This window comes from Ictidomys tridecemlineatus, chromosome 6 (assembly GCF_052094955.1).
Source record: "Ictidomys tridecemlineatus isolate mIctTri1 chromosome 6, mIctTri1.hap1, whole genome shotgun sequence".
Taxonomy (NCBI): domain Eukaryota; kingdom Metazoa; phylum Chordata; class Mammalia; order Rodentia; family Sciuridae; genus Ictidomys; species Ictidomys tridecemlineatus.
This window is the reverse complement of record NC_135482.1, coordinates 24,425,021-24,443,073: the sequence shown is the minus strand read 5'-3', so window position 1 is coordinate 24,443,073 and position 18,053 is coordinate 24,425,021. Positions and strand designations below refer to the sequence as shown.

Below are 18,053 nucleotides of genomic sequence, written 5' to 3'. Positions count from 1 at the left end.
CAATCCTATCCCACCAGGAGATTGGACGTAGAGGCGGCACCTTCTGGAGGTGAATCCGTCTCTAGGGAAGAGGCCTCCGTGATGGAATTGGTGGCCTCAGAGCTATTGTGCCCTGCCCCCATCATGAGGGGCAGAGGAGCCAAGTGACTGGCTCCAGGAACACAACTTGCCCAGCCAAGAGCTACCCCAGGTCCAGAGGCCTCCTGTCCACATGGGTGGTCTGCAGTCACCTGTCACCAGTTACGGTTTTAAATGCTATGTGGCTTGGTGGGTTCACTGTCACAGAACCCTCAGGAGTCGGTCACAGTTATTCCCACTTTACAGCAGAGAAGCCGAACTACAGAGGGTTAGCCAGCTGGCGAGGGGTGGGCAGGAACTGAAGTCAGGGATAAATGGCTGGCACCTTCCTCCTCACCATGACAGAGACGCTGAGCGTGTAGTCCTGCTGGTCAGTGTGGAGGGAGCCTCTGTTTCCCGATGAGGGCACACTGTGTCAAGGACAGCAGACCATGGCATCGACTCGATAAGTCACTGCTGCCGTTGTCTTCCTTCCCAGCAGCTCCAGAATGCATCCTTTCACTTAATCTCCTAACAGCGCTCAAGGGGCACGAACTATTATTATATGCACTTCAAAGTTGAGGTGATCCTAAGGATCCTCGTGCCCCGTAATTTCTTCCCATTCCCATTATTGGATCATTTTATAGTCCTTCATGAACCCCGGGCCCAAATCCATGAAATAATTGTGCATTTTGTACCCTCTGCCTCCATGATCACCAAGGTGCCCGGGAACCTAAACTGTGTCACGCTACTGACGCAGATCCCGGCCCTCCCCTGGATCCCGTTCGCCAAAGTCAACCTGAACTTGCTTTCAGATGCCTTGTGAGACAGCCCTCCATTCTGTTCCCACACACGAGCCTTCCTTCCCCCATTAGTCTGATTTTGAGGTTTCGCTGCACTGGGAGAATTAAATGACAAAGTAATGGCACTGAAATGTAATTAATGCAGGAATAATAGTACAGGGTGGGGAATCTCAGTATTTTAATGAGGGCTCAGACACGTCTGACTGAAGGTGTTGAAGTGGAGGGGAGATGAATGCTACCATAATTAATGATGCATATTAAGAATTGACCTCTTTGGTGTGATCAATACGGGGACCTCGTAACCTTTCCTGTCACCCGGAACTTTACTTGTGGGACTCTGTGGTTCTTGTTAATAAAAAAGATAATCACCAGTCTGCCCTCATTTACTGTGGAAACTTTCCAAATTTTTTTTTTTTTTTTTGAGGATGAAATTAGAAATCGCCATTTTTGGAATATTTATGTGTATGTATTTTTTTCCTCCCAGATCTATTTATTCAATGCTTGCTCTATAATGAGAGTTTTAACTTTCTGTTTTCCTTTCCATTATCCCTGAAAAGAATGGATTATGGAGAAAAGATTAAAGTAGTATAATGCGCTACGGTGTTTGCTAATGTGCTGTCGGAGGTATTAGTAGGGCTCGCTGAAGCTTGTGTCTTTTATGAATGCCTTTCAGATCGCAATTATCTAATAGACTTGGAAACCTGTTTGTATTCTTGCAGGCATTAAATGTCGTCTTTGAAAAAATCCCAGAAAACGAGAGTGCAGATGTCTGTCGGAATATTTCAGTCAACGTCCTTGACTGCGATACCATAGGCCAAGCCAAAGAAAAGATTTTCCAAGCGTTCTTGAGCAAAAACGGTTCTCCTTATGGACTCCAGCTCAACGAGATTGGTCTTGGTAAGGCGCTGTGGGAACTCTGCCCTGATCCCCTGATGAGTGCCCGCCTTGCCTTTGCTCTCTTCCTGCCCTGTAGCTTCTGTTTGGCAAAGCTTATGTGGGCCAGTTTGTCCCCAGAGGGCATGTCTGGGGGGCCAGGGGACTACTTCACTCTCTCACCAGCATTGTGACTCTGCCTAGCCAGCAGAATCCTTCTGAGATGCTGTTTTTTTTAAATATTGTGTTTGTAAATCAGATTCATGAGATTGCTGACCCTGAGACCAAATGGAACCACCTTGCATCAGGAAGTACAAAGAGGTGTAAACCCCGTGCCCTCCCTGTGTGTTGCATTTCACATTGGCATTTGATTTGTTTGTTGTGATACGGAGCATGTCATTAGCGGGTGTCTCAGCCGCTGAGTGTTAACTCCAGCATGCCGGAAAGGTCATCTTCCTCTCTGTGCTAATCGCAGGCTGCATTAAGTATCTTCTCCATCCTCCCCCAACCCACAGCAGCATCTGCTATGAATTCATTTGCGGGCTCTCTGGTATACTGCAAAGGAGAGCATATGCGTGAGCAGGCTAACAGGGCTCCGCTCCCCTCAAATGTTCATCAACATTTTAAGAGTTGAGCTTTGCGCAGGCCTCCTGGGAGATCGCTGGGGGGTTGTAGAGCAGATAATGGGACAGGAAAGCAGCAAAATCGTGGCAGTGACAGACAGCATAACAAGGTTCATCTCCCCTCCACGTGCTGTTGTAGGCCTCGACTAAGCAGGCAATTAAAATCTTCCCCCTCCAATCAAACCTGCTAGAGAAGAGCCTTGAGGCGGGGTCTGGGAAGTCTCTGGGAGACCCTGCAAATGTGCAGTGACTGCTCAACCTGCTTCAAAGAAAGCAGGGTATTGGGCCACCTTTCTCTACTGCTTTTCTTTTTCCTTCCATTGGATAGACTGCTGGGCAGCTCAAAGACAGTTTCAACTTACTTGCTTACAGACTGGGTAAAAGGGGAGCCCCAGCCAGGAAACCATGGCTTAATCAGACCATCAGCTCCCTCACCTTGAATATGTGTCTTGCAAATGTGTGGCTCTGACCACTTAGGACGTGGGCACACCCAGTCCAACAACCACAGGGAAAACAGCCTCAGGACTGCCACTAATGAGCCCCGTGGTAGTACCGGTGGCGTCTTCCCACTTTGCCTGGATTTTTTTTCAAAAAATCCCCTTACCTCCTAAAGTAGGAAGGCAGGGACAAAAACAAGCTGGTGGCATTACATTGTATGCTGATAAGCGGGGACACAGCCTAGAGGCCATGTCGCACTTCTGCATGCCTGCTGCTCTTCCAAACTACCTCCAAGGATGGTCTCAGGAAACTGAGGCAAAGCCTTAGAAATCAGCCATAAATTGTACTGAAACCCAGTCCTTTCTGGGATGCTCAGACCTCTTTCAGTAGAGGCTCAGAGAGAGATGCCCAAAGGGGCAGGAAGTATGTAAATAGGAATGTCACACCCAGCGCAGTAGGAAATAGTGGGGTCTGACTTGGGAAAGGACTTGCCATCTAAGAGAGAGCCACTTGGCTTCAGCCGAGGGTTGCCATGCAGGCTGCAGGGTTAGTGTTACCTGATTATTACCTGATTTTTTTAAAAAATTAATTTTTTCTTCAGTGCTGGGGATTAAACCCAGGGCCTCACATGTGCCAGGCAAGTTGTATCACTGAGTTGCACCTCCAGATGTCATGTAGCTCTCTCCCTCAATCCCTTTTCTCTATCCCTTCAGTGTCCCTTCAGTTCTAGCAGTCCCTGGACAATAGGAGCTTGTTTTTTTGTTTTTTTGTTTTTTGGTGGGGGGGACTGGGGATTTAACCCGGGGGTGCTTACCACTGAATTACCTCCCCAGTTCTTTTTTTTAAAATTTTGAAACAGAGTCTCACTAAGTTACTGAGAGTCTCTCATTAGTTTGCTGTCCTTGAACTTGAGATCCTTCTGGCCTGGGATTATAGGCATGTGCCACCATGCCTAGCAGTCCCTGATTTTTAAAAGGAGAAATCAGGAGTCCACATTTTTTTGTTTAATCTCCTAATATTTAAATGTGGAAGTTAAATTGATGTTAACATAATAATTCAAACACTGCAGGTTCAGGAAATTTAAAAAAAACAAAAACAACAACACATTAGTAGCCACATTCTGACCTTCGGGCACAAGCTGGTCACCCTGTGGGGAGTTTGCACCCTGTTTTACTGGTGGCTGCACAGCACCTCCCCTGCAAGAACCTGCAGAGAGTTCATATTGCACCTTTGTTGGTGAAAATGTGTTCATATGTGTGTGAATATTGGAAATTTTCTGAAGCACTTAGACCCTTGGAGGATGCCTGGTTGTGTCTTCAGTGGCTTTACTTCCAGGCTTAGCCTCAGCGTGAAAGCTTCGGGGAGAAGCAGACTGAAATGTCAGAGCCCTGAACACAGACCAGAAACAAAACAAAGCTCAGGCTGCCAGTCTGGCTGATGCGTCTCCACATCTTCAAAGCTTTACCACTTCATTCAAATTTTATTTTTGAAATATACGTGTGAAAATAGCAGGAGAGCATTTACATATTTTTATTAATTTTTTTTTTAGTTGTAGATGGACATAATACCTGTATTTTATATGTTTATTTTTATGTGGTGCTGTGGATCCAACCCAGTGCCTCATGCACTCAGGGCAAGTGCTCTACCACTGAGCCACAACCCCAGCACCACATTTAAGTTTTTCATCATGATTTTAAAATGGAACAAAATGACTCCCCCTTTCCTTTTTCAGAGCTTCAAGTGGGCACACGACAAAAAGAACTTCTGGATATTGACAGTTCCTCTGTGATTCTTGAAGATGGAATAACCAAGCTGAATACCATTGGCCACTATGAGGTAAGAGTGAGACTTGACCTCGACATTTACTTCTTCTTAACCCAGCTGAATTGGATGACCTCCAGTACCAGGTAAATTCTTCAAAAAATAAAAAGAAGGGGCTGAGGCTGTGGTTCAGCAGTAGAGCACTCACCTAGGCGCTGCGTTTTCGATCCTCAGCACCACATAAGAATAAGTAAATAAAATAAAGGTATTTAAAAAAATCACATCAATCTTAAAAAAAAAAAAAAAAAAACAACCAGGACTCCCACTTACTTTCTGGAATAGTTGTCAGATTGCTGGTTTCTGGGACAGAAGTTTTCCTTGGTTGCTCATTCAGAGGAGCCCAGGAATTGCTGTCCCTTGTGGTACACTCGGAGGTCTTCTGTTTTCATGCTGCCTGATCACTCCGTCCTGCAGTTTAGATGGGAAGTTCTGGCCTGATGAGATGGTCTGGCCTTGCAAAGTGTGTTCCTAGGAAAGACAGAGGTTAGCTGTCACACACACGTGACGGCCACATGCCAAGTGTATTGATGCCAACAGAGCCTGTGAAAGCCCCAGTCCTCACCTCACTCCATGGTGTTCACAGCAGATCTTGAATCCTTTTGTGTCTGGCCCTCATTCTAAAGAAGTTCTCAACTTTCTGTGTGTTTGCAATATGCAGTGGTACTTCCTTTAGCCCTTGACTGTTCTGCTGGGTGAAGGCTGAGGGAGTACGTGACTCTCCCAAGACGTGAGTGCCAGAGAAGCCTGTGCATGGCAAGGAGGCAGGGAAAGTTCCTGAACACACTGGACACTGGGATTTGTTCAGCAGCATTAGCCACGTCTTTGTTGAGGGTCTGTTACGTGCTAAGAGCTGGGAATGCACAGGAGAGGCGCGAAGACCAGGTCACACTGAGATAAGGTGCCAGCACATCCAGCAGACAAGGGACGCGTGTGTATTCAAGAGACAACTTTGGACTAGTGGAAATGGTAGAAGGGTTCTGGGTGGCAGTAAGAGCTGATAATATCGGGGCTTAGGGAGTGCTCATTCTGGACCAGGTTCTGACTTCAACGTTAACCTTTATTTTGGCTCATTCCATCTTACGGCAGTCCTATGAGGTCAGTTCCATTGCTTATAGATAGGTACGCTGAGGCTCAGACCTGTTATTTAGGCAGTAACTGCTTCTCCAGAGAAAGGCCAGAGAAGTTGGAGGGGGTGCTAAGAAGGGGAAATGCAGATCCTTCAGGCCTGTTCAGTCTCTTAGGAGTTTGCATTTTACCCAAGGACAGCAGATCACAGGAGAGGGCCTTTAGCACGGGAGACTTGTGTTTCAGAAAGTGATTGTGGTGGGCATGGGATGTGCACAGAAGAGCTGCAAAGCTGGAAATAGGGAGCCCCGCTGGAAGCTGTGGCAGAATTTCAGATAAGGGATGAGGCTGTCCACAGTAATGCAGTGCCGTGGAGATGCCCTGGGGAATGGATTCTGAGGGGCTCAGGAGGTGGATGCTACAAGCCACCTGGGAGGGAGATGAAGTCAGGGAGCGGTGGAGGCTGACACTCAGGAGTAGCAGGTGCTTTTCCACAGATAGCTTAGAGCTGTGTTTCACGGCTCAGAAATCCCAGGGAGATGGGCCCACGCTAGGCAGGCCTTTGAGCTCTGCCCTCAGCCAGCCAGAAGCTGAGACTATTCTAGAGCCAAGGTTTCTGGACAGCAGCCAGGAAGAGAGAACACCCATCCTTGGGCTCTATGGCTGAGCAGGTCTCAGACTCAGTTTGGAAATGGTTGCCATGGTGACACCTGAGCCAGTACTGCCCTCCTGGCTTTGCTGGAGAAGACCTCACAGAGGAAGCTGCAGAATCACAGCCTGCTTCCGAGCTCAGTCCTCTGCAGCCTGGGTTTCCTGGCCTTGGAGTCATCTTTCCAAGAGCAGTCATTAGCTTTGAGGTTTTGTAAGACTCCCCAGAAAGCTTTATATATATATATCTATCTTTTTAGAACTAGGCATTGAATCTGGGATTTCAAACACTGTAGGCAAGCACTCTATCACTGAGCTGTGTGCCCAGAGCTATTTATGTTTTTATTTTGAAATGGGATCTTACTAAATTGCCCAGGCTCATCTCAAACTTGCAATCCTCCTGCCTCAGCCTCCCAAGTTACTGGGATTAAAGACAGGGGCCACCTTGCCCCGCTCCCATGCAGCTATCTAATAGTATGCATGGCTGGACTCGGGAATACAGGCATCGGTGGGCAGAGGGAGGGTCGAGTGGGAGGCACTGCCCTGCTGTGTGAAAGTGGCCAGGGAGGGGCTTATTATGGCACCGCTGAGAAGCTCTGAATTCCAGACCTGCAGGCCATCTCCTCCTTTCCCTGTGTCTGGGTGGCAAGCTTTTCTAGACATCAGGAAGGGGTGGAGCCACCAGTACCCCCTTTGATGCTCCTGGCTAGAATGTCTGCCTTGCTCAGCTGAGCCTCCCCACTCTGTGCACCTGTGCAACACAGAGTGGGCCCTTCAGAAAGAGAGGTGGCCACTCGGTGCCTTTAGTAGGGAAAGGCAGGACAGGTCACTCCAGCGGGGAAAACAGAGGTACCACAGCTGTCCGTGAGGCACGGGGAGGGCCTGTCAGGGGAGATGGAACATCCCTCTTCACAGAGACATTGGCCGTGCTAGACACCTATCTGCTTAAGGATGATAATGAAATTAATCCGGCCAGTAGTCACTTCCCGTCCCAATGATTTATTGGCCTCATAGCCTAGCGTCACTGCATGGTGGTAATAAATGACAAGAGACTAGGACATGAGGGCTTAAAGGCTTCTCCTTATGTTTAAAAAGCTGAGCCATAAGGCAAATAGATGCAGAGAGCTTGAAGGAAACTGGAGGTCATCGGCTGCGCTCTCTGAGCCTGGGCCATTTCCAAAGCCCTGTGTTCTAAAGACTGGTCTAAGCAAAGCCTCTGCCACCCTCAGCTCCCTTGACCTGTGCTTGATGCAGTAGTGCCTCTGCAGATTCAAAATTGGGAATAATTCGACAGGGCTGGGCTGAAGTTTGCTTCTGCCCTTTCATGAAAGAAAAAATTTCTCCTCCAGCACTCGCTTTTCCCTCCAAAGAGACAAGATGCTAATTATCACTCTTATTCATTTACTAAAGCGCCCTAGTTTGAGTCACTGTAAGTGCTTGAAAGCAAAAAACTATATTTCATTTAAAAATAGGGTCTAATTCAGAGTTTTAAGTGATTCAGACTCACCTCCCTCCAATTAGTCCAAATTAGTTCGGTTTTAAAGTTAATCTTTACTGACGGCCAGTTCCTCCTCCTATCTAAACAAAGTCCCTGCTGTTGGAGCTGCAGCCCTGTTCTTCTTGCCTTGTTCTGCCCTTGGGGCGAATAGAGTGGAGCAGGTCTCCCCAGGATGACTGGCTCTTTGTATATTTGAAGAACAGGTTTCTAGAGGGATCTGAGGGATCTGCAAAAATATAGCATCTCCGTGGACCAGATGCAGTCCCCCAGATACCTACAGGATGGCACACAAGCCAATTCTGGCATTGCATGATGACAGCGGTGGCTGCCAGTGCCAAGCACCGTGGACACACACTGGCTTCATCAGTGTTCACAACCACCCTGTTCTTTTAGGCTGGAGCTGTTTGTCCCCTGGCCCCCTCCCCCCCCCCCCCGTTTTCCATCAGATGAACACAGGGGAGAGTGAATTTCTGCTCCAGTCTCCGTCAGTCTCGGACAGACAAGGGGTTAAGTGAGCTGGTGTCTTTCCAAACACATTAAGGCGGAGGCGGCTTTCTCCCTATAATTAAGCCTTTCCTTAAGTGCCTCTGTAACCGGCTTCGGCTCTGTGGGCTTGACTGTGAAGGGGACCATGCTGTTCTGGAGCAGGTGGGATCAGTGGCACGGGCTGCTGGCCCAAGTGGCTAATTTCTCTGCAGTCCAGGCTTCTTTCCTCTCCCCTGAGCCCTGTGTGACTTTCTGTGCTGTGTCATTGCACCCACACTGCCGGGGGGTGGTATCAAGGGTGCAGGGAAGGTATTTTGGGGAGCAGGAAGTTTCCTCTACAGATTGCACCTCTTTTTCTGATAGTGCAAGGTTTGGGGAGGCAGAAAAGATGATGAATCTTGTGTGGTTGAAGACTGTTGCTCACCCCAAGAGTCGGCAATGCAGAAAGGGTCACTGCCAAGGCCACTCCTGCCATTCAAAAGATATTTAAAGCTCCTAGGAATGTCCCAAAGTGTCTCTTAGGGAAGGTTAGAGGTCCTTTCGGTCGGGTGTCATCTGTGATCCTAAAATGAAAGGATGAGCCACTTCTGCAGGTCTCTCGAAGCATGAATGCCTTGAGGTGCTTGTTTACATGGAGAGCACAGGCCACACTGCTGCCATGCTGGGCATGGTTCTAAAGGCTTTTACCAACAGCAACTCCTCTCATCCTCTTTTGTGCCCCGTGAGATGAATACTGCCATTATTCCCACTCAGAAGCCCAGAGAAGTGAGGAAACTTGGCCAAGGTCACACAGCTCCTCTCACTGATGCCCCAAGGCTGAATACAGATGAAAAATGAATCACTGTAGAAACTGTGGCTTTCCTCGGGGCCAGAGGAATAAACTTACCCAGAGCCAAGCCTCCGGTTCCCAACCTCTAAGCAGCCTGGCTAGAGAGCTGGGCCTGATGAATGACATAGATACCCTGGTAGTTAATATCCTCTGACATTAAACTCAAAGGGCAACTTCTCTCAAGATCTTATGATGAATCTCGTGGCTGTGGGTTATAAAATGCTTCCTTGTTTCTGATCCCACTTTAACATCTCTTGTGACTAGCTGTCCTTGAAGATGGCAGTCACCTTCATCCGAGGGAGGCCAGCAGTACCAACCCTACCAACATACCCAGAACACTTCAGTTCCCAATTTCACACACCCTTGGAGGCCCAACTCCCTGAGGAAGGAAGAACCGAGGGTTCTCTCTCACAGACCCCGAAGGGAGTTTGCTCCTGGGCCCAGGGTTAATTTCAAGTCAACAATGGAGAAGCAGGAGCTCTCTGGGTCTTTCCTCTAGTTTCAAGAATCCCTTGGAGCTCTGTTCTCTCTGTGTGAGTGGATGTGTGTGTGGAGAATCTTCCAACAACCCCTTTCAAATGTGCTGAAGGACTGTGCAAGGTCCCTCTGGCCCCAAGAAAAAAAAAAAAAACACTCCCTTTTCATCTACCTCCAGCCTTGGAGCATCAGTGAGAGGGACAGTATTGACGGGTGGCCGCTGTGACAATGCTCGTGGAATGGAATTCTGTTTTCAGATAATACCATTTTGACAGAAAGGTGGCTTCAGTAATGAAAGACACCAGTAAGGGCTCCCACAAGGTAATTTATATTGATTTTTGTGTCTTTAGCATTTTTTTCTTCCAATAGGAAAAATTATCATAATATTCAGATCATATTCATCATTTTCCATAAAATCCACAGCGAAAATTCCATTATTTCTCTTAGGCTGAACCATATGAAATTGTCAATAGCTGAGTGTCTTGGTCCATAGAAATGACAGTTTTATAAGGTTAAATGTAAGTGCAACCTTATATTTCTAGAAAATCTGTTTGTATGGGATAATCTCCAACTTAGGCCCTACAGATAACACTTGACATCAAGAAATCTCATTGGGTGGGGATGTGGCTCAAGCGGTAGCGCGCTCGCCTGGCATGCACGGGGCGCTGGGTTCGATCCTCAGCACCACATAAAAGAAAATAAAGATGTTGTGTCCACCGAAAACTAAAAAATAAATATTAAAAAATTCTCTTTCTCTCTCTCTCTCTCTCAAAAAAAAAAAAGTGTGGGTCCTCAACTTCTAACTCTGCTTCTCTGAAACCTCATCTTTCACAAACAATTTAAAAAAAAAAGAAAAGAAATCTCATGCTCGTGCACATTTTAGGAGTGACTTTAAATTATTTACAAGATCCTTTTCTTCCCTGTGTGGTCCCGACTTCTAATTCCGACGAGGGGTATCTACAGTCATGTCTGCTGTGTCCTGCCTCAGGCTGGCGTCATCAGAGGGTAGCCTTGTAGTCACTGTGAATCCTGGAAGACTGTGAAACTGGGAAGAATTTAACTTGAAATTACCGAGGGCACCCATTCTGCTCTGGGTGGGAGAAGCAATCCTGCTGCAGATCCATCAAGGGACATCAATCTTTCCCTGATTTAATTTGGTTTTCATCCTCTAAAAGTAGGAGCCTAGAGAATGCTCCCTGCCTCACAGGAGGATGGGACGATTAAATGAGTCACCCTTAAGGAAGCATGTGGAGCTCCAAGGACCGAACAAACAGCATCACAATTTTAACCCTTCCGATTCTGAAGCACTTTTCAAAAAGGCACTACTGTCCTTAACTCGGCAACAGCTGACTTGTGCAAAATAGGAAGCGGAAACCTTTCGCCCCCCACAAACATCTGTAAATGATTTTTCTGTTCTTATAATAGAGTTAAAGCGTCACATGGGGTGGAAACGTTCCAGCCCCAGAGCAGCTGTGAACGAAATTCGCTCTCACACACACACAACTCATCCACTAATAAAATGCTTTTACACTGGCTCTTGGAAGATAATTTCAGAGTAAAATCTCCTTGGTACAAGCTGTGTCTACACTATCTTAATGTCTGAGCACAGTGCCAGCAGCAAGACGTTGCCAGCTCTTGAAAGGACATTTGAACTTCTGGCAGCACTGCTGATGGGAGGCCCGTCCCTGGTGTTTGTGATTATAGAGCGAGGGGGCTCGCTTTTGGCAAAACAAAGCGTCTGACAGTAGCCGAGTATTGGCTCAACACTCAACAGGATCCGTTCAGGATTCATTCTTTGACAATTACCCAGAATGAATCACCGGCTTCCTTTTATAAAAAGATATTTATTGGCTTAGAAACAGAGCATAGCCAGCTCCTCGTGGGGAGGAATTTTGTAACTATGTTCAAACAGCCCCATAAGCACCGTGTGTGAGGATGTCTGAGGGGGGCCTGCACACGGCATTGACCTGAATTGCATCAAATATGGAGGAGAACTGAAAAATCAGCCAGGAGACAAGGAATGGCTCAAGGGAAAGGAGAGGATGTTTGGTAATAATAGCAGAGTCAGAGAGCTCACCAAGACTTCAGATTCCCCACTGGTGACACTTTGAAGATCTGCTCACCCAGCCAGCCCTCCTCTCTCGAGATGTCTCCAACGCCAGCAGTTGGAGACCCCTAGCATCACTCAGGGACTGGCTGGACACAGCTGGCTGGACAGCTGTGTTGGGCCCCCTAGAGAGCTGGCTCTCTCTCTGCTTCTCTCTCCATGGGTGTGACCTGAAGATTAGGTTTAATCCTTAGAAGCTTGTGAGGGAGGCTTTTTGATAACCAATGTGCAGCAGGCTAGAAGAGAAATGACCAGCTTCTTGTTTTTCTTTTCCCCCCAAACTGGGGAAGGCCAGGCATTAGAGTTTAGAACAGCCTTGGAGCTTCAGTGGAAGGACACATCGCTTGGCTGATAATGTTCAGCAAGGACGTAAGCTTCCCTGCCATGATCCCAGAACCAAGGTGGGGAGCTGTATTCCCTGACCCACCTCCTCTTCACCCACTTCATCTTAAACTATTGGGGACCAGCCCCTCCCTCAAAACAAATAAGGAGCCAAGTTTGCCCTTAGGATCTTAGCATTCGTCTCTCCTTCCCTGAAGGTCACTTCTATACCTGGCTGTTTCCCAGGACCTATCAGGGCACTAGAGGGCCACTTGGCCCTGGGCTTCATGGTCCCAGAAGGTTTCAGGTGAGGACATTTGACTTCGTCTCCAAAACAGGCTTTACCTAGGCACAGCATGAGCATGATAGTAAGGTCAAAGTATTTATCAATGTATACATTTAAAATCTGTGGCAATTTCTTAACAGGTCTACTAAGTTATAATTTATATACCTTAAAGCCCACCTGTTCATAGTGTAGAATCCAGTGGCTCTAGATAAATTTACAGAGTTGTGCAAAGTGACACCATCCACTTTTAGAACATCGTCATCAGCCCGAGAGGAAGCCCTGTTTTCATTAGCATTTGCTCTTTTTTTTTTTTAAACATAACTATTTAATGTGAAAAAGACACTGGAAGGCAACCCAATAACTAGTATTTAATAACATAAAGGGATGTTAGCCATTTTTTTCTCTATTTCCTTGAAGTTTAAGTAATGATATCATATTATATAGCTGTGAGAATTGTTTTCTTTTTGTACTGGGGATTGAATCCTGGGGTGCTTTACCACTGTGCTACATCCCAGCCCTTTTTAATTTTTGTTTTGAAACAAGTTCTCACCTAGGACCTTGCTAAGTTGCTGAGACTGGTCTCAAACATGTGATCCTCCTGTCTCAGCCTCCCAAGCTGCTGAGATTATAGGCATGTGCCATCATGCCCAACAGCTATAAGAACTTTTTAACAGTAGTGTTTATTAGTAAAGGGCTTTAGTTTAGAGGTAATTCAATAATTTTTCTTTTTAAAGAGAGAACAAACATTCTTAGAACCCATTCTTGGAGCTCATGTGACAGGAACATGTTTTAAATGAAATAGTTTTTATAATAAAGTCCTTTAGATTATTTCAGAAATAAATTCTTGTGTTAGATATAAAAAAATTTTAAAAGAGAGAGTGAGAGAGAGTGAGAGAGAGAATTTTTTAATATTTATTTTTCAGTTTTCGGCGGACACAACATCTTTGTTTGTATGTGATGCTGAGGATTGAACCCAGGCCGCACGGATGCCAGGCGAGCGCGCTACCGCTTGAGCCACATCCCCAGTCCAGATATAAAATTTTTACATCAAAGATGGTTCTATTAAAGTAAATATGGTATAGTTCGAATTCTTCTGATCTCATTTAAGTATAGTCATTTTTTTAAATTAACTAATTTTTTATTTATGTATGACAGCAGAATGCATTACAATTCTTATTACAATATAGAGCACAGGGGCTGGGATTGTGGCTCAGAGGTAGAGCGCTTGCCTATCATGCGTGAGGCACTGGGTTCAATCCTCAGCACTACATAAAATAAAATAAAGATACTGTGTCCACCTATAACTTTAAAAAAAGTATAGAGCACAATTTTTCATTTCTCTGGTTATATACAAAGTATATTCACACTAATTCATGTCTTCATACATATACTTTGGATAATAATGATCGTCACATTCCACCATCATTAATAACCCCACACCCCCTCCCTTCCCCTCCAACCCCTCTGCCCTATCTAGAGTTGGTCTATTCCTCCGATGCTCCTTCTCCCTATCCCACTATGAATCAGCGTCCTTATATCAAAGAAAACATTTGCATTTGGTTATTTGAAATTGGCTAACTTTACTTAGCATTATCTTCTCTAGCTCCATCCATTTTCCTGCAAATGCCATGATTTTATTCTCTTTTTATTCAATTGTATATATATGACACATTTCTTTTTTATCCATTCATCTACTGAAGGGCATCTAGGTTGGTTCCATAGTGTAGCTATTGTGAATTGTGCTGCTATAAACATTGATGTGTCTGTGTCCCTGTATTACGCTGTTTTTAAGTCGTTTGGGTATAGACTGGGGAGAGGGATAGCTGGGTCAAATGGTGGTTCCATTCCCAATTTCCCCAAAAATCTCCATACTGCTTTTCATATTGGCTGCCAGTTTGCAGTATCACCAGCAGTGAATGAGTGTGCCTTTTTCCTTACATCCTTGCCAACACTTATTGTTGTCTTCATAATAGCTGCCGTTCTGACATTTCCTCCCCTCCCTGCTTTAGGCAGTGAGTAGTCTACTTGCTGTGGGTGTAAATTGCCTATTCTGAGCATTTCATGTATATGAGATCATACAACATGTGGTCCTTTGAGACTTGGCTTCTTTCACTTCTCGTGTTTTGAAGTTCGGCCACATCACAGCATGTATGCTTTATTGTTTGGCAATTTTTTGTAGCATATTTGTGCAATGAACACAGGAATAAAAAAGGATGGACTACTGGCAGACACAACAATGTGGCTTAATATCACAGACCTTACGTTTACCCTCAGAAGCCAAATGCTAGTGTCCATTTTGTAAGATTCCCTTTCTATGAAGCACAGAATAGGCAGAACTTGTCAATGTGATGGAAATTGGAGAAATGACGACGTCCGGATGAGGGTGGGTGGTTGTTGCCTGGGAAGAGGTGATGGATGCCGTTCTCAAGACCTTGAAATGCTCCTGCCAGGATATGGGTGGTGGTCACTCAGGTAGAGTTCTTAGATGAACATTCAATTAACTACATACCTAGCAGTCAATGATAAGCACTCTCCTGTGTTAGACTTGCCAAGTTTTCGTTAAAAAGTATGTGCAATTCTTATAACTTTTATCCTTAAAAAAAACCAAAAACACTACTACCTACCAAAAAGATCAAGTCATTGGTTCTGCTGAATAAGTTCTCACTAAATGATACATCCTGTAGTTAGCACCCAGGTCAAGAAACAGAAACCCTCTCCTGTCCCTTCCTGATCACTAGCCCCACTTTCTTCTCCAGTATCTAATATCATCGTTTGACTGAGTTGCTTTTTAGCTTTATATAATGGAACTGTACAGTATGCTTTCTTTCCTATCAGACTTATTTTGCTCAACATGATGGTTGTAAAATCTGCCCATGTGACATGTAGCAGTAGTTAGCTCCTTTTCATTGTTTTATAATCAAGAAAATACTCCAACTTATTTATTCATCTTAATGTTGATGGGTATTCAGGTTATTTCCAGTATGGGGCAGTTTCAAATAGTTTACTATCAGAATATTTACTTAGTTTGTTGAATATAGACCTACATGTGAAACTGCTCTGTCGTAGAGTAGACACCCAGCTTTATATGCCAGTTTTTTTGAGAACCTGTTTTGGTATTTCTTCATTTCTTAATATACTAGGTGTCTTAGTTCAGGCTGCTCTAGCAGAATACCATCCACTGGTTAGCTTAAACAACAAACATTTATTTCTCACAATTCTGGTAGCTTGAAGTCCATAGTCAGGATACAAGTGGGTCCAGAGTCTGGTGAAAGCCCTCTTCCTGGTTCACAGAGGACTCTCTTTCTCACTGTATCCTCACATAATAGAGCAGAGAGCAATCTCTGGTGTTTCTTCTTATAAGGGCACTACTTCCACTCCTGAGGGTCCACCCACATGACTTTATCACCTCCCCAAAGGCCCACCTCCTAATACCATCATGTTAGGATTTAGAAGAATTTGGAAGAGACACGAATATTTCAACCCATAATAAGTAGGAGCCTCAAAAAACAAAACTGACCCAGGCCCCTGGGCCTCTGAGAAGTTGGGGAGTGGCCATTTGTGCCACAGCGTCCTGCCCTCTATCTTTTGGGCACTTTCCTTACCTCACTATCTATCTGTCACCTCCATAGGACCATGAGTTCCTTGAGGGCAGAGACAGTGCCTTGTCATTCTAGATAGCCCCAGCCCAAGCACAGTGCCCAGGACATAGCAGTTCTTGATAAATATTTGATTTAATAAGTGAGAGAATGTAAGAACCATCCAGCCATCTAATTCCTGAGTGAAGTTGAGAAATACATTAAATTTTGAAAACTCATATATTTTTTATCTTTGCTTTCAGATATCAAATGGATCCACTATAAAAGTCTTTAAGAAGATAGCAAATTTTACTTCAGGTAACCAATATAATATTGTTAACCTTTTGTTCTCACCCAGCTTTATAAAGTATTGGTTTCTGCCTCTCTCAGACATATTGTCACAAAGCTGAGATAGAGTTGTTGCTACATAATTCTCTGAAAGCTGAAAAAAGCCATTTCGATCTGTTTCTAGTCCTAAGAATAAGGGCCCTGCAAGAAGCAGGAAAGGAAACTATAAACTGTGTTGGCCCAGACAGCCTAGCATAAAGGAAGTTGCTGCCTCTTAATGGCTCTAAACTCATGGTAGAATCTCAGCCCTTATAGGTCTTTTCCAACAGCACAGTAGGATGAGAGATAGCAATGAGGTCCTCTTGGCAAACTGAGAGGAAAACTTGCAGATAACCCCCAGCCCAGCAAGAGCTGAACAAACAAGATAGTCCACTAGGAGAATCCAGTGTGATAGCACCTTGCAAACTTCTCAGGAAAGTAGAAACTCAAGAGGGAGCTTTTAGGGAAAAGTCAACAGGCCAATATCCAAAGTCCTCTTCTGATATCCTCAGAGCAGAAAAATACTGTGGTAATGCCTTGAGAAAGTCCCTAGGTCTCCTGTTTTGGATTTGTCTCCAGAGCAGTTATACCCCAGCAAAGAAGGCCTGTCCTCAGCCCTCAGAGGGTTCTGGACTTCTCCCTAGCAGGCACCTTCTCACCCATACTACTGGAAGGAGGGACTTCAGACTTTTAGTTTTCTGAAACTAGTAGTTTCCAGCAACTGGTCAGTGCTGCAGGGCTCCTGATGAATATTTGGTAGCTTTTAGGATACCCCTTGAGAGACTCCCACCCTCCACTACTTTATTAAGCTACAGTGGTGTTATTTGGAGAGTGGCTGTCACTGTGGCATATAGAGGAGGGTGTCCTTATGTTGTGAAAAGGGGGAAAGCTGGTTTTTTTAAGCCTCAAAGCCTGGGTCTTCTGAAGAGCCTGTCATCTGGGGATTGAATAGTACAATCTTAGGTCTGGATCTCTTTCTGGGACTCCAGAGAGTCAGTCTTTGCTTCCTCCCTATCCAATCCCACTGAAAGCCATCACTTTGATCACTATTCTGCTAAAACTCCAAGGCCCTGCCCCTCTGCCCTGTCAGAAGCCCCTCTGTCAAAGTCCCAGCTTTGGTGAACCCAGATATTAGCCTTTACTGAGCCTACAGTGTACAGTTGCAAAAAAAAAAAAAAAAAAAAAACTCACTCAACAGCTGCTGCGGTCACTTACACACATGGTAGTCAGCTTGACCAGAGTCTCCACTCGGCCTACCACCACTGAGTTTTCCTAGAGCTCTGTCCCCAAAGTCAACTTTGCCTCAGAGCCCCGACCACACAACATTCCCGACTGTTGGCAGATGATTTCATCCTGCACAGAGAAGACTGAAACCAGAACTCAACATCCAGCACCAAACCTGCCTACCTACTGCACCTGCCCACTGCTGCTCCTTCATCCCCCTCCCAAGGCCAGTTTGATGGTCACAACTCTCCATCTTCTTCAGCCTTCTGAGCATTCCTGCACCACTGGGCTCTTCTCTAGTCAGTGAGCCAGTGGTTGCTTTTTAATTGACTGCTTTCCCTCGCCATCACTGCTTTTTTTCCCCATCAGCATTTCAGATGTCCTGGTCTCTCTCATCTTCAAGACAAAAAAAGAAAAAGAAAAAAAATAATCCAATGCCTTAATCCCCATCTTCCCTTCCCTTTATCTTTTCTGATGATAATTTTGATTTCCCTGGAGAATGTCTTTGCTCTATGCCACTCTTGCCTTGCCACCTCCTTGCCCTTCTTTAGTCCTAGGAGGGGCACATTCGTTTCCATCCTGGGGTCTTGGCCAC

At 45.4% G+C, this 18,053-nt stretch overlaps 1 protein-coding gene across 4 annotated transcripts in view; it reads left to right on the top strand.

Moving 5' to 3' along the window:
* The window catches only part of Plxnc1 (plexin C1), a 145,240-nt gene that overhangs the window by 116,772 nt on the left and 10,415 nt on the right, over positions 1 to 18,053 (top strand). For all 4 annotated transcript variants that reach the window (XR_013440389.1, XM_078053000.1, XM_005324463.2 and 1 more), the window contains 3 exons: positions 1,580 to 1,757; positions 4,527 to 4,630; positions 16,171 to 16,225. Coding sequence is in view for 3 of the 4 variants with exons in the window: in XM_078053000.1 (XP_077909126.1) it covers positions 1,580 to 1,757; positions 4,527 to 4,630; positions 16,171 to 16,225 (337 nt within the window). In the remaining variant the exon portion in view is untranslated. The remainder of the gene's footprint in view (positions 1 to 1,579; positions 1,758 to 4,526; positions 4,631 to 16,170; positions 16,226 to 18,053) is intronic.